General features: G+C 44.2%; 1 protein-coding gene across 1 annotated transcript in view; it reads right to left on the bottom strand.

The window, feature by feature from the left end:
* The window catches only part of GXYLT2 (glucoside xylosyltransferase 2), a gene marked incomplete at its 5' end in the record, with an annotated part of 101,288 nt that extends 74,715 nt beyond the window's left edge, over positions 1–26,573 (bottom strand). Inside the window, 2 exons of the mRNA XM_032412153.1 lie at positions 4,662–4,854; positions 26,482–26,573. Of these exons, the coding sequence (XP_032268044.1) occupies positions 4,662–4,854; positions 26,482–26,573 (285 nt within the window). The remainder of the gene's footprint in view (positions 1–4,661; positions 4,855–26,481) is intronic.
* Positions 26,574–26,576: the final 3 nt, after the last annotated feature.

Raw genomic sequence — 26,576 nt, 5'->3', positions numbered from 1 at the left:
GTTATCCCCGCCCCCTTCAGTGTCCCAGTTTTTCCTGATAGATGTGCCAAACCTAAAGCACATGTCTGATTCCCGAGCTGCCAGGAGCGGCTAGGAAATCAACCAGCTGGCATTTTCAGCTCCTATATTGAGAGATGACAAAAATAAATGAGACTCCAAAATATTAAATATCTACATTATACTTGGTAAATAGCTCCAGACATATTGTACTTACATGGTTTAAAAATTTAAAAAAAAATTCTACTTCAATAGAGTAGAATTCACCCATAAAGCAGTTTCCAGAGGAATCATGAGGTCAACTGGCACTTTGTTTTGTTTTTATCCTGAGATATGTGGCCTTGAGCTTCACAGGAAGTTATCACAAGAAACTGGATATTCTGGGGCACCTGGGTGGCTCAGTTGGTTAAGCATCTGCCTTCGGCTCAGGTCATGGTCCCAGGGTCCTGGGATCGAGCCCCACATCGGGCTCCCTGCTCCGCGGGAAGCCTGCTTCTCCCTCTCCCACTCCCCCTGCTTGTGTTCCCTCTCTCGCTGTGTCTCTCTCTGTCAAATAAATAAATAAAATCTTAAAAAAAAAAAAAGAAACTGGATATTCCCACAATGCCTCAGTGTTGGAAGTGAGACCCTCGCAAAGGATGGACGACCCTGCGTCTCCATACCAGCATCTCCTGGGGTTACACACAAACCTGCTGCTGCCACCCTACTACTTGAGGGCTAACAAGGTACAGGAGATGTTCCAAAGAATCTTTGTGGGATGAAAGAATAAAGAGATCACGTGATTCAGCCTCACAGGTCTGCTCTGCAATAACAGAGCAAGGATCATCTGCCCTTCCACTGAAACGGTTGAGACGGAGGAAAGCTCTGTGACTTCCATAAGAGACAAGGTTTTATATCTAAACTTTACACTTATAATCCCTGCACGGAAAAGAAAGGGATGAGGCCAGATGCCCTGCCTGTCTTTTAACACCCTATTACAGTTTCCTTTGTTAGTTGAGCTCCACTGGTCTAACAAAGACCCGAGGAAAGGAGCCATCACAGGGATAAAGTCACCAGAGCAATTCAAATGATTTTTCAAATTCAATGATTTTCCCACACAATTTAGTTCCCAACTTATAATGTGCCAATTACCACGGCTCACAGAAAATTACTCCCAAACTTAGTGTTAAAATGACCATCTAGGGGCGCCTGGGTGGCTCAGTCGTTAAGCATCTGCCTTCAGCTCAGGTCATGATCCCAGGGTCCTGGGATCAAGCCCCACATCAGGCTCCCTGCTCCGCGGGAAGCCTGCTTCTCCTTCTCCCGCTCCCCCTGCTTGTGTTCCCTCTCTCGCTGTGTCTCTGTCTGTCAAATAAATAAATAAAATCTGAAAGAAAAAAAAAAAACATCTATAATGCTCACAGATTCCATGGATCAGGAATTCGGACAAGGCACAGAAGGGGCAGCTTACACTGTTGCATGATGTCTGGGGCCTCGGCAAGAAGCTTTGAAGGCTGGAGGCTGGAATCATCTGAATGCTAGTCCATTCACACATCTGGCAATTGAGGCCAGCTATGGGCTGGGGACCTCAGCTCTTCTCTGAGTGGGTCCCTCCACACAATCTCTCCATATGGGCTAGTGTGGGCTTCCTCACCACATGCTGGCCAGGTTCCTGGGGCAGGCATCCCAACAAAGCCGGGCAGAAGCTATATTCTTTCTATGCCCTAGCCTCAAATGTCACGTGAACATTACATGTAGCATACTCTATTTTGTATGTGCATACATATGATGTATATAGATGCATATGTATTAGCTATTACCTTTTAACAAGTTATCCCCAAAACTCAGTGGCTCAAAACCACAAAAACGTATTCTCTCATGTAGTTTCTTAGGGTCAAAAATCTGCAAGCTGGGTTGTTCTGGCTCAGGGCCTCTCACGAGGGTATAGTCCAACTACTGGCTGGGGCTATAGTCATCTGAAGGCTTGGTGGGGCGGGAGGTTCCATCTCCGAGCTCCCTCACGTGAGTGTCACAAGAAGCCCTGATTCCTCACCGCGTAGATCTCTCCGAGGGCTGCTCTGACATGAAAGTGGCTTATCCCCCAGCAGGTGATCCAGGCAAGAAAGTGAGTGCAGACAAGATAGGAAGCGTGGTGCCTTTTTAAACGGGATCTCAGAACTGACACAGCATCGCATCTTCCCTATGTTGTTGGTCACACAGCCCAACGCTTGGGGCAGCGAAGGAGGGAAGTACAGTAGGGTGTGAATAACAGAAGGTGGGGCCACACCTTCTTTCCCCTCACCTTCTTTAAGTTCAGTTCTATTTTGTTCTGCTCCATCCTCATGTCCCAGCCTCTAGCACCCAGTGGGTACTCGATAAATACTTGTTAGATGGATACTGTGCAAGACAGTGCTAGAATTTGTCCACAGCCAGTTTCCTCCCTTTTTGCACACCGAGCACTTCCCAGCCCCTTGCCGTTGGGTGAGCCTTGTGACTGCTTCTGGACAGCTCAATGTGACTGGAAAAGACTCGTGTCACTGTCAAGCTGAGGGAGTGAAATGCACAGTCGTGATCCCTTGTCTCTCTCTTTCCTGCATGGCATCCCAAGAACTTTAGAGGCCAAGTGTTCCAGCAGGTGCAACTCAAAGCATGAATAGTCTTGGGGCGCCTGGCTGGCTGGACCGAAAGAGCATGTGACTCTTGACCTCAGGGTCTTGAGCTCAAACCCCATGTTGGGTGTAGAGATTACCAAAAACAATAAATAAACTTAAAAAAAAAAAAAAAAAAGCATGAATAGTCTTTGTCATCTTCAGTCCCAGACCTAAGTGCCTGTGTGAGACAAGCAGTAGGCACGTGGAAAGTCTCTGAGCTTTTCTGGAGGTGTTAAGGCAGCCTGACCTAGCCTATCCTGATTCCAGATACCTTAGCTCTTTTATCAGTGTTGCTTGCTTCAGGTTACAGACAGGGAAACTGAAGCTCTGAGAGGCCACAAGGTTTGCCTGAGATCTGGCAGCAAGCATACAGGGGAGCAGATGAGTCTTCTACCTACTAGTTGGAGATGTAGTATGTACACTGGTTGAGCTCATGGAGGTTCGAGGCTGTGACCTTGAACCGACACCTGATGAGCAAATCGCTAAAACTCTTTGCAAAAGAGGGACATGATTGCTGCCTTCAGGTGGGGGTTAAGGAGGGGTAAGTCATAAATCAGAAGCCCTTGATCAATGGTAATTGTCATCATCATCCCCTTTCACCACAGCTCCGGAACAACAAACCATGCATGTGCCAATCTCTTCCCTTTCCCTTGACTCGGATCTTTTTTCAAGGCATTTTCCAATCAATTTCAAAGCTTTTAGACAAGCTGGCTTCTCCTGGTGACGATGCCATGGGGATATTTTTCTTTAGGAAACATAACCCGTTTTCTAGCTTTCTGTTAGCAACCTTTCTCTGCCCAATAGGCTTCTTTGGCCTTTCTCATTAGTGTAGCCAGCCTGGGGCCAGGAGGTGGTCTGCTGACCCAAGTCCGTGGATACAAAACGAACCGCTTCTCCCTCTACCAGCACGCAAGGCCCTACCACAAGAGCAAATGTCCAAGACAAAGCAAAGCTTGGTCTGCAAAGGCACACACGTACCCAGACTGGAGAGAAGAGGTACTTCCAAAGCTCTCCTCCTGTACTGACAAAAAAATCAGTACTTGTTCCTCAGTATAGGAATAGTCAACTCAACAGGGATCCAGACACATAATAAAATACTATACGGTCACCAGAAAAGACGAGGTAAGAATGTCTGAGTCCTGACCTGGAACGATGCTGACAATATGGTTTTAAGGGAGGAAAAGCAAGTCCCAGTACGACACATAGAGAATAAACTTGATTTTATAAAAGAAATACAAGGGCACCTGGGTGGCTCAGCCAGTTAAGTGTCTGCCTTCGGTTCGGGTCATGATCCTGGGGTCCTGGGATGGAGCCCCATGTGGGGCTCTCTGCTCAGCTGGGAGCCTTCTTCTCCCTCTCCTTCTGCTCCTACCCCCTGCTTGTGCTCTCACTCTCTCTCTCAAATAAATTTTAAAAAAATCTTTAAAAGAAATACATGTTAATCTGGGCACGTACAACTGTATGTGCTATAGAGGTATATGTTTATACATACATACAAATATACATTTACACACATATACATACATCCACACAGAAAAACACACACACAAACACACACCTGTATGTGAAAAAAATATGAAAGAGTAACTCAAAATTGCTAACTCTGATAGTTTCTTGTGTGGGACTGAGGGTACCAAGGACTCCTACCTTTTAATGTATGAAATCTATATCATTTGAATTTATTTTAATGAACATTTATTACTTGTCATTCAAAAAACCTATATAAAGAGAATTTATAGACAGCTACCTGGCCCCTACACGAGAGCCATGTAATTACACCAGAGGGCTCAAGCCCCGGGTCAAGTGCTTCAAGTGTATCATCTCATAGAACCCTTATACTATCTCTGTAAGGTAGGTGTAAGTATCCCTAAATGACCCATGAGAACAGCAAGGCTCAGAGTCAAGCGTATGGTCACACAGCAGAGTCCGCCGCGAAAATTAGTGAATCACATTAGTGAAGGGGATACGCATCTCCCACAATGCAGTCTGTCCACGCACTCCTTAACTGTGGCACCACCATTTCCACAAATTCACCTGCTTATCAAACTCAGGCTTCAGAGAGTCTTCCGTGAAGATGTGGAATTGGATCTTCCTGTGGCTAAAGAGTATGGCGGATTTGAGCATGACCAGGGTCTCCTCCAGGCGATTGCCGCAGGCCACCACGGCCAAGTGGATCCAGAGCTCCGGAGGCAGCCCGGCCTGAAAACTCCTGAGTTCTCCAGGCCTCCTAGGAAGAAGCAAAACAAGTTAAAGCTATTAATAAACTCATAAAATTTAAACACACACACACACACACACACCCAGCTAGTGAATGGTTGGAACATTTCAAAACATGAACAGGCACAATCTGTTATATTTTATAAAGTGATAAGCATTTTGACAATTCTCCCTGCTTAGAGAAAAATACCATTTATTCCCATATTTATCCTGGCAATAGCAGCATGAGTCACTGTTTGGACGGCCATAGGTGTCTGAGACTTTTTCTGCCCCACTCAGCTGTCGAGCGCCTGCTGGCTGCCGGATGGCCCGTGTTTGGAAATAGCACTGCTAAATTTCCAGCAGCTGACACAGGGGCTGTGCTGCTCACACTCACACGGGCCACGCAAATTAGATTTGAATGCAACATGGACAAGACGAGGGTGGGTTGTGGCTTTCCCATGTGAAACGAGCAACATGATATTCCCATCATCTGGATGGTTTTAGGTTGCGGTGGAATGCATGACCACCACACCAAAGGAAAATCATGCGAGTCTGGGAGGTGAGCAGAGAAAATAACATATGTGCCTCCATCACATCTTTGGAGAGTCTTGAGAAACAGGTGTTAATCCTAACTGTCTCACTCAAACTTGCTGAGGTGGTAGGTTTGAAATTCGGCTTCCAGTATGTGAGTCGTATTAATGAGAAACAGGCAGAAGAGGAGGCAGGTTAAGCTGAAAATGACCAAGGTATTAAATACTGAGTCAACAGCTGAGAGGGAAATAGGGTCCAAGAGTCCAGAATCATCATCCAGCTATTTCCTCGCAATAAAAGATTTGTTCCAGACAAGGAGACGTAGCCAAGCCTCAAACACACCACTGAGAGACATTTGCAGGCAAGTTGGAAGGAGTTGGCCTGGAAAAGGTGCCCTGAGACGAATGAAACTAATTTACTTGCACAAAAGACTTGGAGGCCAGGGAAACTTGGACATGGAATGCTACCTTCCTTCCAAAACCTTCCAGTCCAATCAGCGCACTGCTCCATTACCCGCTGCTCTGTTGAATAATGGCAGTCTTGCTCCAGATTTCTTTCACCAGGAGGAGAGGTGAAGATGTGGGTGGAGCACGTCAGACAGCTTTCCAATTTGATTACTTAAGAGCGTGCTTAGTGGAAGCTCAGCGAAGCTCAGACGCAAGAGATACTCAGATTCCACTGATTTCACAGATCACAGAACAGCACTTAGAGATGTCCTAAGTATCTCCCAAAGTTGTCATCCACTTCTCTTCATCCCCCTGCTGCTACCCGATGAGGCCACCAGCTTCTTTCACCTCAACCACTGTGACAGCTCTCTAGATGGGCCACATACCTCCAGTCTTATCCTTTAACTCCCACCCTCTGATTTCTTCTTTTTGGCACCAGAGTGACGTTCTTCTAAAATGCAAATAGGAATGTGTTATTCTTTTGGTTAAAATAAATGTAAGGGCTCCTGGCTGCCCTCAAGATTGAGTCCAAACTGATGATCATGGCTGCTATTTACATTTCTTGTAACTGCCTCCAGCATCCCCAGCCTCAGGGGACAGCCATTCATAATCATAGCCATAGTCACACATACTCCTACTCTCCATCCATTTTTGTTTCTGGTCAACAGACTGCTGGGTTGTCTCCAGGTCTTGGCACTCATCTGTCTCTCTCTCTCTGTCTCTCTCTCCCTCTGTGTCTCTCTCTCAGAAATGCTCTCCTCTGCTGTCTTTTTCCTGCTTACTTCAGACCATGTATTAATCAACAAATCTATACGGAGGACTATGTGCCTTGCACTGTTCTAGGTACCTGAAGACAGCAGTGAATGAAAAAGACCAAGATGCCTGCCCTTCTGTATTCTAAGGGTGGCAGGGGAAAGACAAAGAAGGAAGTAGCAGTAACTTAGTAACTTACATAGAAAGTTAACCAGTGATAGGGGCTACAAAGGAAATACACCCTTGAGCAGAGAGGGATGCAGCAGTGGCTGTTGGGCTGGTAGATATTTTTATACAGTGCCGAGTTGGGAAAGTCCTCACTGAGATGGTGAAATCTGATGACAACTTGAAGGAGGTGAGGAAGTGAGTCATGTGCATTTCTGGGTGAGGAGCATTCCAGGCAGAGGAGACAGTCAGAGCAAAGGTACTAAAACAGGATCATGCCTGGTAAATTCAAGGACCCCTGCTGAACGGACTCAGTTGTCTTCTCTTCCTCAGCTCTGTGGGTGAGTTTTCGGACCCACCATTAAAACCAGTTCCCAACTAACTTATGTAAAATGGTGGGAAGGATGTGTCACAGTTAACGCTAAAATCACAGTCAAGTAAAAAAAGAAAAAAAAAAGGCAAAAGACTGGCCAAAACATGCTACAAAAGAGATTTCATGCAAACTTGTTTGCCTAAAATTATGCTCAAAATTTAGGAACACTGGAATCATCCAAAGGTACCAACACAATCAATGCAATAGCACAGATATCTTAAATACGAACCACTGCCCTGTCCCAAATAATTTTGCCCAGTTTAGCTTTACCTATTTGGCTTCTACATGAACAAAAAGCTTTAACCTTAGTAATCAGGAAAATACTAATTTTTTTTTAAGATTTTATTTATTTACTTATTTGACAGAGAGAGAGAGAGAGCACAAGAAGGGGGAGCAGCAGAGGGAGAGGGAGAAGAAGGCTTCCCACGGAGCAGGGAGCCTGATGCAGGGCTCAATGCGGGACTCGGTCCCAGGACTCTGGGATCATGACCTGAGCCGAAGGCAGTCACTTAACTGACTGAGCCACCCAGGTGCCCCGGAAAATACTAATTTTAAAACAGTAAAGGGACTCCATTTTATTTTCAGATTGGCAAAACTTAAGAAATAAAATAAAAGCTGACCCATTCCAAGCTCCAGAGTAGATATGAAGGCAGGGAACAGCTCAGAAATAGCCAGGGGTGGGGCGCCTGGGTGGCTCAGGCAGCTAAGCGTCCGACTCTTGATTTCCACTCAGGTCATGATCTCAGGGTTGTGAGATCTCTGTGCTGGGCGTGGAGCCTGCTGAAGATTCTCTCTCTTCCCATCTCCCTCTGCCCCTCCCTGCCTTAAACAAAAGAAAGAAAGAAATAGCCAGGGGCAGTGTAAGTTAACCCAAACATTGTGGACCCCCGTTTGGTAACATCTAGCAGGAATGAAGAGGCACGACACCCTCCAGCCCTCCAGTTCTATGCCGACATATATAACCTGAAGAAATCCTTGCACATTTGCACAAGACCCATTCAAGAATGCTCACAGCAGCCCTGTTTATAATAGTGAAGAACCGGAAATAGCTTTACTGTCCATACATAGGTGAATCATGAACATAGGCAATATGTTTAAGAGGAATACTACATGGCAGTGAAAATGAACAAACCAGAATATCAAATATCAACATAAGGTCAAAGAAGAAAAAAGCAACTTGCAGAAGGATAGCAACAGAATGATACCATTTAATTTTTTTTAAGATTTTATTTATTTATTGAGATAGAGAGTGAACACGACCTGTTGGACAGAGGGAGAGGGAGAAGCAGGCTCCCTGCAGAGCAGGGAGCCTGATGCAGGACTCAATCCCAGGACCCCATCCCAGGACCCCGGGATCATGACCTGAGCCGAAGGCAGACGCTTAACCAACTGAGTCACCCAGGCGCCCCATAGAATGATACCATTTAGATGAAACTTAAAAACAAGCAAAATAGCATTGCATGTTGTTCACAGAGTTATGTAGTAAAAGTAAACGTGCATGAGGATGATAAACATCAAATGCAGGATAGTGGTTATTTCTGGGGATTTAAATTTTTATTTCTTAAGATGAGTGCCAGGTACACAGAAATTCATTATGTTATTATCTGTATTTTTTGTATGCCCAAACTATTTGATGACTTTTTTTTTTAAGATTTTATTTGAGAGAGAGAGTACATGCGTGTGTGGGCATGTGCGCTTTAGTGAGCAAGGGGAAGAGCAGAGGGGGAGGGAGAGGGAGAGAATCTCAAGTAGACTCCGCCCTGAGCAGAGCTGACGCGGGGCTCGATCTCATGACCCTGAGATCATGACTTGAGCCAAAACCAAGAGTCAGACACTGAACTGGTTGAGCCACTCAGGCGCCCAAAAACTTTTTTTTTTTTTAATTAAAAAGAGCTTGCACTCCTCTGCAGCATAGCAAGCTACTTCTCTGCAGGCTTCCGTGATTTGGGACTGCATAGCACAAAAAGCAGGGGCTGGGGACTGCAACCTTCCTTGGTGTCTGGTGACAGGTATTAAAAAAGAAAAATAAAGGCCTCTCCTGATGGCAGTTCAAGTATCAGTGGTTGGGATTTAATGAGACCTTTCCTGCTCCCCCTCTATTACCTCTCACATTACATTCAAAATCTCAGGCTTCAGGTAGTAAGCATTTGTGTTGTGATCAAAATGAATAATCAAGTTTAAGGGCACTGAAATGGTGTGCCTTTCACCCACTCCTACCGACGGCACACACAGCGCCGCTCAAATGTCACTTGAGACGCTTCAAGGATCAAGGGAAAGTCCAGTCCATGAACCTAAAACTCCTTAACCCCTTGAATGACAGAGTTTGGGAAGGGAATGGGCAGTGGGGAATTGTAGCACTGCTCAGACTGATGGTTAACTATTCTTATTTATACTTCATAAAAGGGGACTGGAGTGGACACCTGCTGTCCAGGATTTTGAGAAGCTTCCAGTTAAGGCTGGGACGGATGGTAACCATCTTGGCCACCATACTGGTAGAGCCTGAATGGGAGTCAACACAGTAGGAAGCAGAGCCAAAAGATGGCAGGTCACATCTTTGCTGGCCCTACTTAAGCACATGTATCCAGGTGCACCTGACCATAACTGAGGACCGTTCCATTTTTTTTTTTTTTTTTTTTTAGAGAAAAAGAGAGTGAGCACAAGTAGGAGGGGGGGCAGAGGGAGACGGAGAGAGAAAAATCTTAAGCTCCACTGGGTGTAGAGCCCAGCGTGGGGCTCGATCTCACAACCCTGAGATCATGACCTGAGCCAAGATCAAGAGTCAGACACTTAACTGAATGAGCCACCCAGGCGCCCCCAGACAGTTCAATTTTTAAGCCAGCACATTTCCTTTTGCTGAAGCCACATGGAAACAAACTTAACAGCTTAGCAATCAAAAAAAGAGTCCTAAGGTAGGGCTTAAAAATGTTTCCAATCCCCTTTGACTAGCTCCACCTCTCTCATATTCTCACCTTGAGTCAGCCTTTGAAATGCTCACTGAATCCATGTCTTCCTTGTTGCTCACTGCTAGGGCCCTGATCCAAAGCCCCATCACTCTTGCAGTTTTGTAGCTGGATTAGATACCAGATACCATCTAGTGCAGGGGATTCCCTACCCAGGTCACACATCACAGTCATTGGAGGTGCTTGTTAATATGCAAACCTCCACGCCACAAGAGATTCTTAATCAGTGGGTCTTGGGGGAGGTCCTAGAGTTTACTTATTAATACAGCTGTACCACAATCACCCACAGTTCTTGGCTACAGCACCTCTCCTTTCTCTCCCAAAATCTTCCCCCACACCCTCAGGAAAGCGCACTCCATGCTCAGCCTTTTCTCAGGGTAGTCTCTTCACGTCTTGCCATAATGAAAACATGGCTACCTTGTGAGGTTGCCGCCTCCCCAGCAGACCCCCATGTGGAAGCTGCTCTTCCTCCCCTCCCCCAGGAGCCTCGGGACAGTAGCTGGGCTGGTGTCCTCCTTGTTCTTCACTGCCACACCTAGACATGGGATGTGTCTTCATAGTGACATCTGTGGATGAAAACTACTCTATCTTCTGTCTTTGTTGGTACCATCTCTCAGCTTCCCGAGAGTGCTCTTAACTCAGTGAAGAGCTTAGCTCCTTGCTCACAAAATTCCTCCCAGCACTCTCCAGGACTTCAACCACTGTTTAGAAGATGTTCCCTGCCTCCTGACTCTTCAGTCTGGGGACTTCTGCACCCACCACCTTTCCTTCTTTCTACCTGAGACACCCAGTGCTGCACTCACGTCCTGGACTTTTACTGTGTCCTCCACCTGGAATATTCTTCCCTTTGCATGGACACCTCCTTCTTTTTGAACAGCAGAATGAGCTTCCCTGACCACCTCATCGAAGGAGCACCCTCCCTTTTATTCTTTGTCATGGTCTTTGCTTATTTCCTTCCAAAAACTTACCTCAGCTGGTGATTATAAATTCTTTCAATGTAATTTATATCAAGGACACAGTATATACCACCAATCTAAGGCAATGTAAACAAGCAAAATCTCTATCTTTAGAAAAAGATCAGAATAAAATATATAATGTACGCTTCTAATTAAAAAAATAAAACAGGGGTGCCTGGGTGGCTCAGTCATTTAACTGTCTGACTTGATTTCGGCTCAGGTCGTGATCTCAGGGTCATGAGACTGAGCTCTTTCTCGGGCTCCGAGCTGGGCGTGGAGCCTGCTTGAGATTCTCTCCCTCTCCCTCTGCCCCTGCATGCACATGCTCTCTCTCTCTCTTTCTAAAAAATATATACATATATATGTATAAAACATATATATTGAAATATTAATGCTGGTAACTGGAAAAAAATCTTGCCCTATAAAACTTTCTTTGCATGTTATGTCCTGGTCTATATTCCATTGAATACATACTTTTACAGCTGTACTAATAGTGTACCTACAACCTCATATTCCACATTTTTCATCTGATTCTTTTACTTTTCTTGTTACTTTTTAAGTCTTCATAGCCGTATCATTGTAACTGGCTAACTACTAGTCCATCCAAGGAAAACACCAGAGCTTATTAGCATTGCCCTTTCGTTGGTTGTTTCCAACTATTCTGTCATATTAAAAAAAAAAAGTCTGGTACTAAACTGTGAGCCAACAGATTTTTTTTCTTCTTTTCTTTTGGCCTTCGACTATATTCCCAGAAATGACATTCCTGGGTGAATAGCTATTATCCTACCAAGAATGTAGTAACCTTGATAGTTTCTGAAATTTACCCAAGAGTTAGAAAACACATACCGTGAGAAAAAACAAAACCCCCAAAACAACAAACATGACCCCTGCCACCTCCGAGTTACTTGCATGACATAACCATGGAGCTGACTGCTGAAACACGATGAGACGGGCTTGCATACGGCATCCGTGCCTCCAAATTCTGCGTGTTCCAGAGGGTGATGTCTCAGCTGCAATTATCATTAAGACACCGCATCAAATCACTTTGAGCCTCTGAGTGAGAAAGCCATTCCATTCTCAGTTCTTTCTCTACAATGTCAGTAAGAAAGTCTCAGCTTGGTGCTAACATGTCTTGGACACCTTTCTAATGTTACCTGATCCTCCCTTTCAACTAAAAAGACAGCAGATCTCAGATACAGAACTTTCAACAGCCAAGTCAGAAATGACCAACATTGTTTCATCTTAGTGTAGGATTCGAGGATTACCTTCTATTTATGTTACCACCGACAATTTGTGGCAGTGATAGAAAGTTTCCCCTAAAATAAATATACTTAGAATGTGGAGAAATTAGAACCCTCACACGTTGCTGGTGGGATTGTAAAAGAGTGCAGCCACTTTGGAAAACAGTTCCACAGTTCTGGTTAAACACAGAACTACCACGGGACCCGGCAATTCCGCTCCTACGTATCTACGCAAGAGAAATGAAAACCTATGTCCGCACGTAAACTTACACACAAACGTTCATAGCAGCATTAGTCACAATAGCCAGAGTCTAACCCAAATGTCCCCCAACTGATGAATGGATAAATAAAAGGCGGCATACTCATAAAATGAAAAATCATTCATCCATTAAAGGAATGAAGTGCTGATGCATGTTACAACATCTATGAACCTTAAACACGGTAAATTGTGAACCTTGTGAAAATACAGAAGACCACATATTTCTGATTCCATAGATAGGAAAAGTCCACAAGGGGCGCCTGGGTGGCTCAGTGGTTGGGCGTCTGCCTCTGGCTCAGGTCATGATCCCGGAGTCCAGGGATCGAGCCCCGCATCGGGCTCCCTGCTTGGCGGGGAGTCTGCCTCTCCCTCTGACCCTCTCTCCTCTCATGCTCTCTCTCACTCTCTCTCTCTCAAATAAATAAATAAAATCTTAAAAAAAAAAAAAAGGAAAAGTCCACAATAGGAAAACCCAGAGAGACATAAAGCAGATTAGTGGTTACCGGGGACTGGGGAAGAGGGTAAATGTGGAGTGACGGCTTAATGGGCACAGGGTTTCTTTCTTTCGGGCGGTGAAAATATTCTGAAATTCGGTGTGGTAATGGTTGTACAACTCTGGAAATAAACTAAAAACCACTGTATTGTACATCTTGAAAGGGTATTTGGATTGTATTGCAATCAAGCTACGATTAAATAAATAAATGCACTTATGTTTAACAAAGATTTTTTTTTTTTAATGTTTCAAGTTAACACTGGTAGTGGCCATATCATAAGAATGATAGCTCTGATGTGGGATTGACTGCCATTTGGAAAACATTGTCTCAAGTGTCCCGGCTCAAGCCCTCTCTGTGCAAACTGAAGATGATATTCATTGGAGGCTCAGAGGGAGAAGCAGCTTTACCAGCCCCACACTGTCCGAGACGAGGCGTCTCCTTCATCGCTTAAAAGTCTCAAGAGTGCGACTTAATTAAACTTCAATTTCTGGAGTGAATAAATAATGAAATACGGCTCTTATGTGTAGTACTATTTACTTTGTGGCCTATTACTGCAAAACACACTGAATTATTAAAGTGAGTAACTGGTTCTCCTCAGACCCTCTTTTCTGCAGTCTCCTGCTACCTCTTACCAGGGCTTCTCCGTAACTGACAAGCTAAATTAACTCAGGTAAACCTGATGCTGTGATACGGGCAGGCAGTGGAGGCTTAACAGAAAATCCCCGCTCTTTAAAACAGAATCTAAAACACTGCTGTTGGTAACTCATTTTAACAGGGAAGGAAACATAGAAATATTTGGGTAAAAAATGGTAGAAGATGAATCTTGAGAAATCGAATACTCTCATCTGGTGGAAGAATGGATTCCCTCCCACGTGGAATCCTACCAGATGAAACCATAGCTATCGGAACCTGCAGAAGGCCTGCTGATGAGGCCAGAGTAGCTGTTTAGAAACAGAAACACCGGGGCGCCTGGGTGGCTCAGTCGTTGAGCATCTGCCTTCGGCTCAGGTCATGATCCCAGGGTCCTGGGATCGAGCCCCGCATCGAGCCCCGCATCGAGCCCCGCATCGGGCTCCCTGCTCCACGGGAAGCCTGCTTCTCCCGCTCCCACTCCCCCTGCTTGTGTTCCTGCTCTCGCTCTCTCTCTCTGTCAAATAAATAAATAAAATCTTTAAAAAAAAAAAAAAAAGAAACAGAAACACCTTGCTTCAGCCTCTAGAAGGCGAGTCTGGTAATGGGTAATTAGATCCATGCTACACGCTGACAGCGAGAGGCACGGATAAAGTTCCCTGCAAACCACAGGTCTGGGCACACATTCGGCCCCTGACAAAAAATTTCCCTGCAGGAGCTGTGAGTAGAGCCTTCACTTTAGAAACCCAGACATGACGCTAAGGACTGTGCTAACAGTTAAATCACTTTTAATGACCCATGGTTTGGAGTTAAATCAAGTAGCATTAATCTTCCAAGATAGGCAGAGAAGCTGACGTTTGCCTTGCAGCCATGGTATTATATGAATAGTGTCAACCCAGTGCCAAAAATCTGCTGGGGGAGGGACAGTGCATAACACAATTATTTGATAAGTGCATTCAATTATGAATAGCATATTTTTAGTTTGGATCATGATATTTAAAAACATGGCTGTGTTCCTAAACAAAGTCTAGGTCTAGTACGTAGTAGGTGTTCCAAGCCTGAAGTGGTCAATCTTGTCTATGTGTCTGTCTGTATGCGTGTCTGCTTTGAGACATCATTGGACATACACACCTGCTTTATGATTAGTAAGTGGCAGCGCAAGGATTCAAACTCAGGGAGCTGGACTTAAGAGCCCACGCTTTTAATCATTATGCTCTGTTTGGGGCCACACACAAGTGATTCAGAAAAGGAGCCTGCTCTGGGCAGATAAACCCTTTATCTGTACTCAGGGCTCGCAGCTCAGTGATCTGAGCCTGGACTGGATTTTAGCTCCCTCCCCCGCCCCCGCACTCACAACCTCCCTGGGCATGACTCTCAGTGCACACCTTTACCAACTGCACCTTCATAATCCATGCATTCACCGTTAGCTGACATCATGCACAAGTGTATTTATATATACTCCTCTCCCTCTAACTCTGTGATGCTGCCTGGACTAATTCTCTTTTCATTTGTTCCCCTCATGATTGTTCCTGACACACAGGAGATTCTATTTCTCCATCTCTCTCTTCTTCTCAAATTAAGATGTTATTGAGATTGCAAAATATGAACCAGCAGTGCTAGTTTGAAATAAATGCCTGGTGACATACGAGGGAAAAGAATGAGGATTACATATTCCGCAAGTGGACACTTCTAGCTCATCGCCCCAAAAAAGAGCATGAAAGACCAACTGAAGGAGAGGAAAAATGGGTCCCTCCAGCTAATTTCCATCCTCTAAGGCCTCAGGCAAGAAGGGATTTTTAATTTTTATGATAATTTATATACTTTAACTTATTTTATAAATTATACAAGCAATGCATACATTCCTCATAGAAATAAATTTAAAATACAGACAAGCCAAAGGTGGGTACCATAATTCCAATTCCATAACCACTGTTAACATTTTAGTATAATGGGTATAATCTTCCAGAGTTACACCCAATGTATGTGGATGTGTATCTATAAATATGTAAATATATAAAAAACTTGTTTTAAAGGGGTAATTTTTATAACCTATTTTCCCTTACAAATAGGAAATATCTTCACAGATAAAAAGATTTAATTGAAGGATCCTCTTCAAAGGGATTATAGAAAGCAATCAGATAGCTCAAATTTCAAGATTTGTTCCCCAGTACAGCATGGTGGTAAGCAATTTGGCTCTCGAAGCACATGGACCTGGCTTCAAATTCTAGGTCTGCCTCTTGGCTGCCCCATCTTGGGCAAATGCTTTAACCACTTCTGACCCTCAGTTTCCCCATCTGTAAAATGGGCGTACTGATTATAGTGGACATCTGCTTTTGGTTTTAGTGTTTCTTACCAGCATCCATTTCCAAGAGTTTCTGGTAAGAACACCTCAATTTTCTTTTGGGGAAACCATTCCTCTTCTGGTCTCAGTCCATGAGGTTTGGAAGGGCTGAATCATCCTCTCCCCACGCATGGCCATCAGCGATCGGATATGGTGTGCTCCATGTCAGGTCAACAGAGGTAGCCCTGGGACTCGTGTTGGATGAAGTTTTTCCCTCAGCGGTGACTGAAGGAGGAGAAGGCAAGCCCAGATCTGTTGGAACTCTCATGTGGAGAACACCCATGTGAGGGTGTGGCCCACAGAGAAGGGAGCAGAGATGGAAGGCAGAGGCAAGATAGCTAGAAATCTGGGATACACCTGTGATGGAATCCTTATCTCTTTTGCACTTTCCAGTTTTATGAGCCAGTAAATTGCCTTTTATGACTAAGTGGTATAAGCTGATGAGCTAAGACTCTTTCTCTTGCAACTGAAAGTGTTCTGACCTAACCAATAATAGTACCTTCCTCTTAGGTTGTTAGGGAAGAAATGAAATAATATGGGGAAGCACTTCATACAGTATTGTGGCTTAATTTTTTAAAAAGATTTTATTTATTTATTTGAGAGAGAGAGTACAAGTCAGGGGTGGGAGGAGAAGAGGGAGAGGGAGAAACAGACTCCCCCACTGAGCAGGGAGCCTGACACAGGGCTTGATCCCAGGAGTCTGGGATCATGACCTGAGCCGAAGGCAGACACTTAACCAACTGAGCCACCCAGATGCCCCGTATCGTGACATATTTTGTCATCATTAAATATCAGTTGTTACCACCACCATCATTATTTTTAAATGCTAACCTGAAATGTACCAGAAGCCTTCATTTTTCTCTAAATATTTTAATTCCATGACAAAAACAGGCAGGCAGAGCAGCAAAAAGCATGGTACTTTAGTCAGTATTCTATCTTACTGCAAGCCAGATTTGAAGTTTTTCTACATTTTTTTAAACTAAATGTTTCTTCTAAAATGCCAATTTCCAATATGTTTCCGACTTCTCTTGTGTTTCCTCTAAAAGCAATTTCTAACAATGCATTCTCCCTGAGGGGTAAAATCTGATACCTGAACACCAAAGCTCCTTACTTTAAGGCTGGCGGTCAGACAACTGAGGTCCTTGTAATTCTCACAAAACTAGGAGGAGGAAAACGCAGAGCATCTTCAAGCTCAACCAGAGATGCAGACCCCCAGATAGCAGTGTCTGTGGACAAAATTCTGCATTTGGGTTCCCCGAGAACACTTCCTAATTCCCATGAACTCTTCGCCCACCCTCTACTTTTCTGAGCTGGGAAACCATAAGCTATCCGCCCTCAAGTAGACATCAGAGCTAGAGAGGGCCACAATTCCAACTTGACGCTCTCCAGAACCATAGTCCACGTCCCCGAGAGGCAGTCAATGGTCCTCCCTCATCTACTCCTTTAGCTTTTACTGAGGATCAGAACACTGAGGTTGGTATCTTAGTTATCATATATGGAAGCTGAGTTTTGATTTCCTCAAGTCATAATCCAAGAAAAGCCTGCCCTAATCTGCATCTGAGTCCCAGCTCACGTTTGCTGAGAGTTTCTGGCATGCTACATTCTGTGCCAGGATTTTACCTGTGTTACTTCATTTTATCATTGAGCTTATGAGAAAGCCATGATTTACTGAGGAGGACTAATTCAGCTCATTAGCTGGGCCTAGTCACGATTCAGTTCCTAACTAATAAACAACAGTGGACAAGAATAGGACTCGGACAGGGAATCATTTGCTGAGTGACCACCATGAGCTAGCCCTGCGCTAGGTGCTTTACGTATATTATTATTATTTTATCTCTTTGGACCTCAGTTTCCTCGGGGTCACATTTTGGATGACGTTTTCTCCACTGTCTCTTCCTTACATAAAGCTTGGATTCTAAATTGTACCAATGATGAATTTCTACTAGACTATTTCAGTGATCGTGTTGCTAAAAGAGGTCAAGGGGAGGGAGCACGGGCAAACATGAAAACATCACCTTCAAATCTACCAAAGTCACTTCTTGCTGACACAAAATCACCGAGTCCCAATAAAGGCATCAAGTCAAGAAATTCCTCTTTCCGGGGGCAATTTTCAGAATTTCAGAATCTGAAATAAATCAAGTGCTGGGGAAGATTTGGAAAAGAACACAAAATGAATTCCATGTTCCACAAAAGTCTCTTATTTTCTTGTTTTTAAAAAAATATTTGAAAGGGTGGTAAATATATATATATAACATACAATATTTTGTCTTTTATTTTCTCGCAGTGAGATAACATGAAGAGAAGTATTTCCGAGGAAAACAAATCTGTTTTCAAATTTTCTTCCAAAGAATCTCACCTATGAGTTAGTAGGGGGATTAGTGTCAATATAGCTACTATTTACTCAACCTAGTGAAGGTGTTAAAAGCAGGTGCCACATACCCAAATTAGTCAGAACTCCGTGGTGGTAAGTGAAAGAAACTCAGTTCATGGATTCCAGGAAAGGGATGAAATAGCCCAGCCAGCAAAGGGCAGAAGCTGGCCTTGGGAACGTCAGGACTTGCCTCCCCCCACCTCACCGCCCCCCCGCCCCGACAGTGGCTTTGTGTTGCTTCTCACATTGGGTTCATATACTCTCAATGCAGACCAGCTTCCTCCACATGCAGGAAACATGGCAGTCAATCCTGAATTTCATACCTTAATCTTAGCCACTAGAAACAGTTTGCCCTTAAACTGTCTCCGATCCAATTTTTAAATCCCTAAGAGAGGGTCTAATTTGGCCCAAGGACCTATCTTGAATCCCCTGCCACCACCTGGGGATCCCCTGCCACCTGGGACAAGGTTAAGGGCATATAATGGCTGTTCCAGGGTGCGGTAGATGCACCTCTCCTATGTGTCCCCCCGCCACCATTCCCCTTTCTCTCCACTGACAGCAGTGAGATTTTGATTTAAAGAACCATCTGGTTTGGGTAAGATGATTTTGGAGAAAAATACCAGACACCTCAACTCCAATGCATGTAACGGGAGGGCCCAAGACAGGGCAGGTGTCAGGATTTGTTGATTCTTGGGCTCAGTATGTCCTCAAGGATCCAAATTCTCCTACTTTCTCTATTCTACTGCTCACAGCGATGGCTGCATCCTAAAGCTGGTCCTCTAAGAAACAGAGTAGTAACTGCGACTATTTGTTTCCATGACCATATCTAGCATACGTAATCTTTTGCCCAATAATATAAAATACGTCCTTCCGTCTGGCTGATCCAGCAACGTGGGTCAGGTAGCACCTGTGGACCAGGACCTGTTGCCAGAGAAATGAGGGTACTGAATATTTTAGTCCTGCATGCACCAGCCTACACCATGAAGGGGGAAGGGGGGACGACCATGCCTGGCTTACTCCACCTCCTGGAGGTGCGGTCCACCCACAGACTGCAGCGGGCTGGGAGCAACAGAGATCAGGAGCCAATTATGACACCCACCACCTCACCTTCCCCCAGGTGGTGTGACGGCCACGGTCTCATCTCTAACTAGGGGCTGGGCCTTGCTTGGTTTAACGTCCATTTTTTTTTTTTTTTTTTTTTTTGATGTCTGATTTTATTTATTTGTCACTCTTAGAAAATACCCCTCCACTCCTTCCCGGTTCCTCCCCCATACCACAGGCATTTAAACCAATGAAAGCCAATGAGATGGGAGAAAACTGGGGTTTGGGAAAACAAAAACATGCTCTCTCCCCAACAGGTAAGGCAAGGAATCTAAAATGGTCCAGGTAGTAATATTTAGCTTAACACAGAGAGAGATGATTACATGTGGAAATATTTATATGTGTAAATATGCCAGTTAGTATAAACACATACGTTTTGCTCTGTCAGCTGTGAGGATCTAAAAGAAATGACATCCCAGTAGCAACAAGCACGCCTTGTACCCAAATCTTGGTTTCTAATACCATTCTCCAGTAAGAGGAATCAGGGCTCCTTGAAAAAATGGCTGATTCAAAAAATGAAGCAGAAAATATAGAAGATGAGCCTGGAGCATCCTGTGGGGCCAGAGAGTAAGGAAGTGCTCAAAAAACAAAAACAGATTGATCGGAGTATGTCAAAGAAAAATAAAAGCCAACTGTAAGAGCTCCTAATGGCCAATAAAGAAACAATTCCAGCAATACGATAGTCATACAGGATTGTAACTCAAAGTATAAAATAAATATAAATCCGTAGGTCCATACTGATACAATGACTGAATACATTAACAAATGGAGAAGAATCAAATCTCCCATGCAGGAGAATTTCAAATAATTTACATAGATACTCCACTGTCTCCACTGGAAGGAGAGCATCACTGCCCACTCCCCAGGTGTGGGCTGGGCAGTGACTTCCTTCTAAAGTTTATAGTATGGAGGCACCTGGGTGCTGCAGTTGGTTAAGCGACCGACTCTTGCTTTCCACTCAGGTCGTGATCTCAGGGTTGTGAGATCGAGCCCCGCATCAGGTTCTGCACTCAGCATGGAGTCTGCTTGAGACTCTCTCTCTCTAAAATAAATAAATCTTAAAAAAAAAAAATAAAGTATATAGCATGGAAGGGGTGGGGGGAGCAAGTTGCCAGTAGAAAAACCTGAACAAACTCTACCTCTTCCAGGTGACCAAAGCAGTCATAAATCATGTCGATAGCATATATATTTGATATGATATGATGAAAATGGCACTTTACCACACCGGGCTTTCTTCCAAATAACCCACAACTTAGTACTATCAAGAGAAAAGGATCAGACACATTCCAGTGGTAGGGCATCCTACAAGATATCTGACCAGCACTCTTCAGAACTCCCACAGTCATCAAAAACAAGGAAAGTTTGAGAAACTGCCACAGTCAAGAAGAGCCTAAGGAGATGTAACATCTAAATATCCACGTGCGGGGCACTTGGGTGGCTCAGTCAGTTAAGCGTCTGCCTTTGGCTCAAGTCATGATCCCAGGGTCCCAGAATCAAGCCCTGAGTTAGGCTCCCTGCTCAGCGGAGAGCCTGCTTCTCCCTCTGCCCCTCATCCCCCTCGTGCTCTCTCCCTCTCTCTCTCAAATAAATAAAATCTTTAAAAAAAAAAAAAAAGGAAACAAATATCATGTGCTACCGTGGCTAGGATCCTGGAATAGAAAAGGGACATTCTGTAAAAACTAAGGAAATGTAAATAAACTATAAATTAATAATTATACTATTAGTTCATTAATTATAACAAATGTATCAAACTAATGTAAGATTTTAATAACAGAGGAAACTGGGTGCTGGGTATAGGGAAACTCTACTACTTTCTCAGTTTTTCTAAAAATCCCAAACTATTCCAAAAAGTAACATTTATTAAAAAGAAAAAAAAATCGTCTCTTTTAAGAATGTTACAATTAAAGAGCCTCACTATTCTTCTTATTGTTCTTCACTATGAGATTATTTTGAACATTATTAAATAATATGTAACTTAATCATATAAGTAAAATTTTCGCATAGTGCTAGCACAAGGTGGGAGCTGTGTTCATTCGTTAGATTTGACAAATATGTATTGGGTACCTACTATGAGACCATCTCTGTTCTAGGTGCCAGTGGTACAGTGATGAATAAGACATGAAGTATACATTGGAGGAGAGGAACAAATAAAATGCAATGTTCATATAATAACCGGTGGTACTAAAAAAAAAAAAAAGCACTAACCAGGGTAAGGGAGTAGAGAATGATGGGGAAGGTCCTTTTTTCTAGAGCAGCTGGGAGGACCCTTTTGAGAAGAAAACCTGAAAGCATAGTCCTGAAAGAAGCAACGGTATTAGCCACGCAAGGATGTGAGCAAAGAACATTCTAGCACAAGGAACAAGTAAAAAGTGCTGAGGTGGGAATGAGTTCAGCATACTTGAAGGCTAGTGCAGCTGAAGCACAGTGGTAGGAGACAAGGTCAGAGAGCTAAACGGAGCTGCGATCAAAGCTTGAAGGCCAGACTAAGAAACTGAATTTTCTTCTCATTGTGACGGGAAGTCCGTCACTGGAGGCTTTCACCAGCAAAGACCCAGTGTGGTCTACAGAGTTCACATTATTCCAGCATCTGTATGGGAAATGGACTGTAGAGGGCGCTAGGGTGGAGGCATGCAAACCAGATCTTGTGCTATTGTGGGGGTTCACGTGTAAAAGGTGGTGTTTAGGAGACAGTGGTAAGCATGGAAGTGGGGAGATATATATATTTTTATTTTTAAAGATTCACTTATTTATTTTAGAGAGAGCACAAGCAGGAGGGAGAGAGGGAGAGAGAATCTCAAGCAGATTGCTTGCTGAGCAGGGAGCCCGACGTGGGGCTTGATCTAAAGAGACTGAGATCATGACCTGAGCTGAAACCAAGAGTCAGGTGCTTAACCGACTGCGCCACCCAGGCGCCCAGGGATATATTTTGACATAGAGCCAATATGACTTGCTGATCAATAAAAGACAGAACCATGGACCCATCAACAAAAATGAATGTGAATAGAATCAAGACTCAGAGTACATAATATCAGAGATGGTACCTAAGTTCTGGAGACCTTTAATGTGCTCTAGGGCTACCAGTTAATTATAGGATCACTACAGAGTTGGCATTTTGCTATATAACACCATCCCTCTTAAGTGAGACCTTCATTCAGGCTTGAACCCTCTGAGAAGACTTATCTCAGATACCAAAGGGAACTGCAGGAAATGGTGTCTCTTGATGAGCGAGTAAACACGCTTCCTCTCATTGGAACAGCTGCGGAGGCTGCCAAGTGTAAATGTGTTTCTCTATTGTCTCCCCGCCCCCACCTCTCCCAAATTCTGGGAGGGCAACAAGCCCTTTCACCACTGTACAATGAGTGCCTGGTCCAGAATATATGTGCAATAAACATTTGCTGAATGACTGTGGAATAAAATGGCAGAGGACCTCCACAGAGCTCAGAGGTAGCCTAAGTCTCCCTTAGAAACCATATTTTAAGAGAAAACAGCAATACCCAGGCCAATGCAAAAAGAAAAAGAATAAAGTTCAGGAGAGGATTGAGATTGAGTAATCAGTAAGAGTTCTAGGCTAGAGCCAATAAATGAGAAACCGATTTTGCAAGAGACAGCACAAAGGGCTAAGCAATAGTCATTGTTGGGATTTTACAGCTAAACTGGATGATCTCATCACAGGATCATCAAATGTCAGAGCTGGAAGAGATCTTGGAAAACTTTTGGATTGATTTGCTCAGTTTACAGATGAGGAAATTAAGGTGAAATGGCTTGGGATTAGAACCCAATTTTCTGGCCTCCAGATGCCAAATTCTTTTCACATTGCACTGATTAGCAGTTACATTCAACTGCCTTTCCACACATAGGCTCAAAGAGGAGTTTTCAGAAGCAAGTTGGAGAGACAGGCTTTTAAAGTTTACTCTCCAGTAAAATTCTTTTTAGAATTCATTTCCATGAAAACCAAATCATCCCCTCTTGATCAACTTTTCCTCTTATCATTCAGTGAAAATAAGGCAGCCTATCATGGATTCCCTTTTTGACATGGCTGCCAGGAAGCTTAGAGCTAAATTTAATACTTAATCCTCATAACAATAGTGGCTCAGTTTTTGACAAACAGTGCTTATTTCCTCCCCTTTATGACTTTTCCTTTTTTAAGATGATTTCAATGGCCTTATTATATATGTTTTTTACTGAAAGTCATCTCAAATTCTCTCTGGAAGTCAGCCAGGTGTAAATCACCAATAAACCCAAAATAAAAGAAAGATTTCATTTCTCTTGTGCACTTGGAACGGACACTTAGATTGTGGTGTCCGTTTCCAGATCCCACCCCTGACCTAAAAGCTCAGACCTTACCTCTGGGCTTTATATTTATGGAGAGGAGAGGCCACCACAGGACAGATTGCATACAAATGACTAGTTATAAAATTGTAGGGTCTGTCTGCTAACTAGGCAAGTCCCTGGAAACTTCTCTGAAATGAAAACAAGATGTGGAAGGAGAGGGCTATGTTTCCTGCGCTGACGTGGCAAGACTTCACTTACAGCAGTACCCCGGGGGAGGCAAGGCAGCCCGGGCCACGGATGGTCAGCAGGTGGTGGACTGTATCCCATCCAACTCCACGCTTGCTGCACACTCCTCCCCGGGCCCGAAAAATGAGATCACGTACCCTTCATCTCTTCTGGATTCTAGCCACGTAACGAGATTAAAGCACCCGATTTCTGAAAACACGAGGCTTTCTTTTCCCTCCCTAAAATGAAATTCCTCCTAAACCACAAAAATTTAACCCAAGCAGGATTAGAAGAGCAATAAAGGAGTCCATGCAGAGGTCTTCCCTCTCGCTCCCTCATTGTCTCAGAATCTTCTGCCGCCATTTCTGTCCAGGTAGTAAAAAAAAAAAAAAAAAAAATTATTAAGTCCCAGAAAATGTCAACTTCTCCAGAGGACACTAGACTTTCATCTTCATGCATCTGAGCTTGAGACTTCCTGTGGCTTTTTTGTTGTTCGCCCTTTTCCGAGTTTTTAAAATTTTGCTCTATATTCCTATGGTGCTGGCCATGACTTCCATGATAAGAGATATGTTCAGAAGAAAAATGGCTTCAGGAGGACTGTTGCTCATGGAAATAGTCCTTCACTAAAACATCCATTTGGATTCTGCTCATGATCTCTTCCTAGTCAGAGCCGATTTGTTCAGATAGAGACAAGAAGATGCTGCCCCATGTTCCCAACACCTTGAAGAATGAGACCGTTGTAAAAATCTATGATGTTTCTTTAGAAAAATCTCAGAAAAACTATGAAATGCAGGCAAGACTAGTTAGTGTTATGACCTCAGCAGAGCAGGTAAGAGTCGACCGGGCCCAGACCCCCTGAATGTTTACCCTTATCTACCACAAGTGATCTGTGAACCTCGGACGAATGGCTAAACCTCGTGTGTTATTTTCCTTAACTGGGAAATGGGAATAATAATAACTAGTGCATACTTCATAGAGCAGGCGCTCAAACGCTGGTGTGTGTTAGAAACAATGGGAGGCCTTGCTAGAACACAGATTACTGACCTCACCCCCACAGACTCTGATTTCGTGGGGCGGGGGTGGGGCCTGAGAATCTGCATTTCTAACAAGGCCTCAGGTGCCACTGTTGCCGCTCGTTTGGGAGCCACTATCATAGGGCTATGGTGCAGATGACACGGTGAATATACGTACAGGAAATGTTAACAAGGACTGCTTTTGTGGACTGCTGTTAGCCGGATGCCTGGCGAAAGGTTAGCTACGTTAAATGGTGTCAGTTGTCACTGTCTTACGAGCTGTCCCTTCCACTTACAAATCCTAGTAAACTTGCAGTTGCACATCAGGGTAACACATTATAAGAAACCCCGGCTCCTAACAGAAATATCCTGATTTTAAAGTACGTATACGTTCACAAGAGCTTGTAAATTGTTCCAAGTACTTAAAAGTGACTCTATAGATCATTGGGGTTTTTTTTCCCCTCTCAAACTTGTCAGTACCCATCTGTACATTTATTATGAGGCAGAAGAGAACCAAAAGCTGACACAGCTACTTCTTGAGGTTTCGTGTCTTTTCTCTTAGTTACAGTAAAAGCGCCAAAACAGATTTAGTCATTAGGGCCAAAAAGAATTCTTCAACTCTTTTCAAGGCATGAAGGAGCCCAGCACATGCAGACGCAGCAAGAGCAGTTAAAACATCACCAGCTCCCGAGGGCAGAGGAAACAGACCCGCGGCAAGGCCAGGGGACTGTTAAAAAGCTCTTCGCGACAAAGGAAATGAACGCAAATCCCTAACCTGAGCGCGGTCCAGCAACCCTAAGGACAAAGATAAAACGCTCTGATGAAAAGCTGCGGCGGCTTAAGCTCGGAGCAGAGAAAGAGAGTATCAAACACCATGTCAAAGGTTAAGATGTTTTCCTTGTAAGACGCTTTGACCGTACTTGAGTCTGAAACAGAATGAGGGACAGGGAAACCGTCACTCTGTCTTCCCGTGCCACGCATCGCTCCTTCCAGGAAGAAAACTTCTTTTTTTTTTTTTTTTAAATAAACCTAGGTCGAGTGTCCCTTCTGTTCTAAGCACAGGGGGATTCAAGGTTCAAGGAGAGGCAGCTAGTCTTTGGTAAACATCTAACTTTTCCAACTCAATCACATCTAAGTTTTTGGTAAAAATTCTCCTGTGAAACATGAGAATTAGATAAAGCATTCTTGCACCGTGATGGCTTTTGAAAAAGTAAACAAAGGGCGCATGTTTGCAAGAACGCAAACAAACGTCTTACCCTGTTTGAAAAAAAAAAAAAGTAATAAATAAACCACCCTCTTTGGCACTTCTCTTTCAAAAATGTACATGATTATCAGCACTGCGCTGTCAACTGGACTCCACAAAGGTGGTTCTGCAGCTCTAGCGGGGCAAAAAAATACAACTGGGCAGCCCGCGGGTGAACTTGGAGTCTGTCCCTCCAGCCCAAAGCCTCCCCTGGACTTGGCCCGGGCGGAGGGAGCGAGACACGGGTCCCCAGAAGGGATTCTGGGGCTGCCACGACTCACCTCGCCAACTTCTCCAGGCTCGCGGCGCCCCGGCGGCCGGCACGGGGGCGCGGACGCGGGGGCCGGCGCCGCCGAGCGCGCGGGCGGGCCCCCGG

The sequence above is a fragment of the Phoca vitulina genome, unplaced genomic scaffold (genome assembly GCF_004348235.1).
Source record: "Phoca vitulina isolate PV1807 unplaced genomic scaffold, GSC_HSeal_1.0 scaffold13, whole genome shotgun sequence".
In the NCBI taxonomy this organism is placed as follows: Eukaryota; Metazoa; Chordata; class Mammalia; order Carnivora; family Phocidae; genus Phoca; species Phoca vitulina.
Note: the sequence above shows the minus strand (reverse complement) of the source record. Positions and strands in the feature narration are given on the sequence as shown.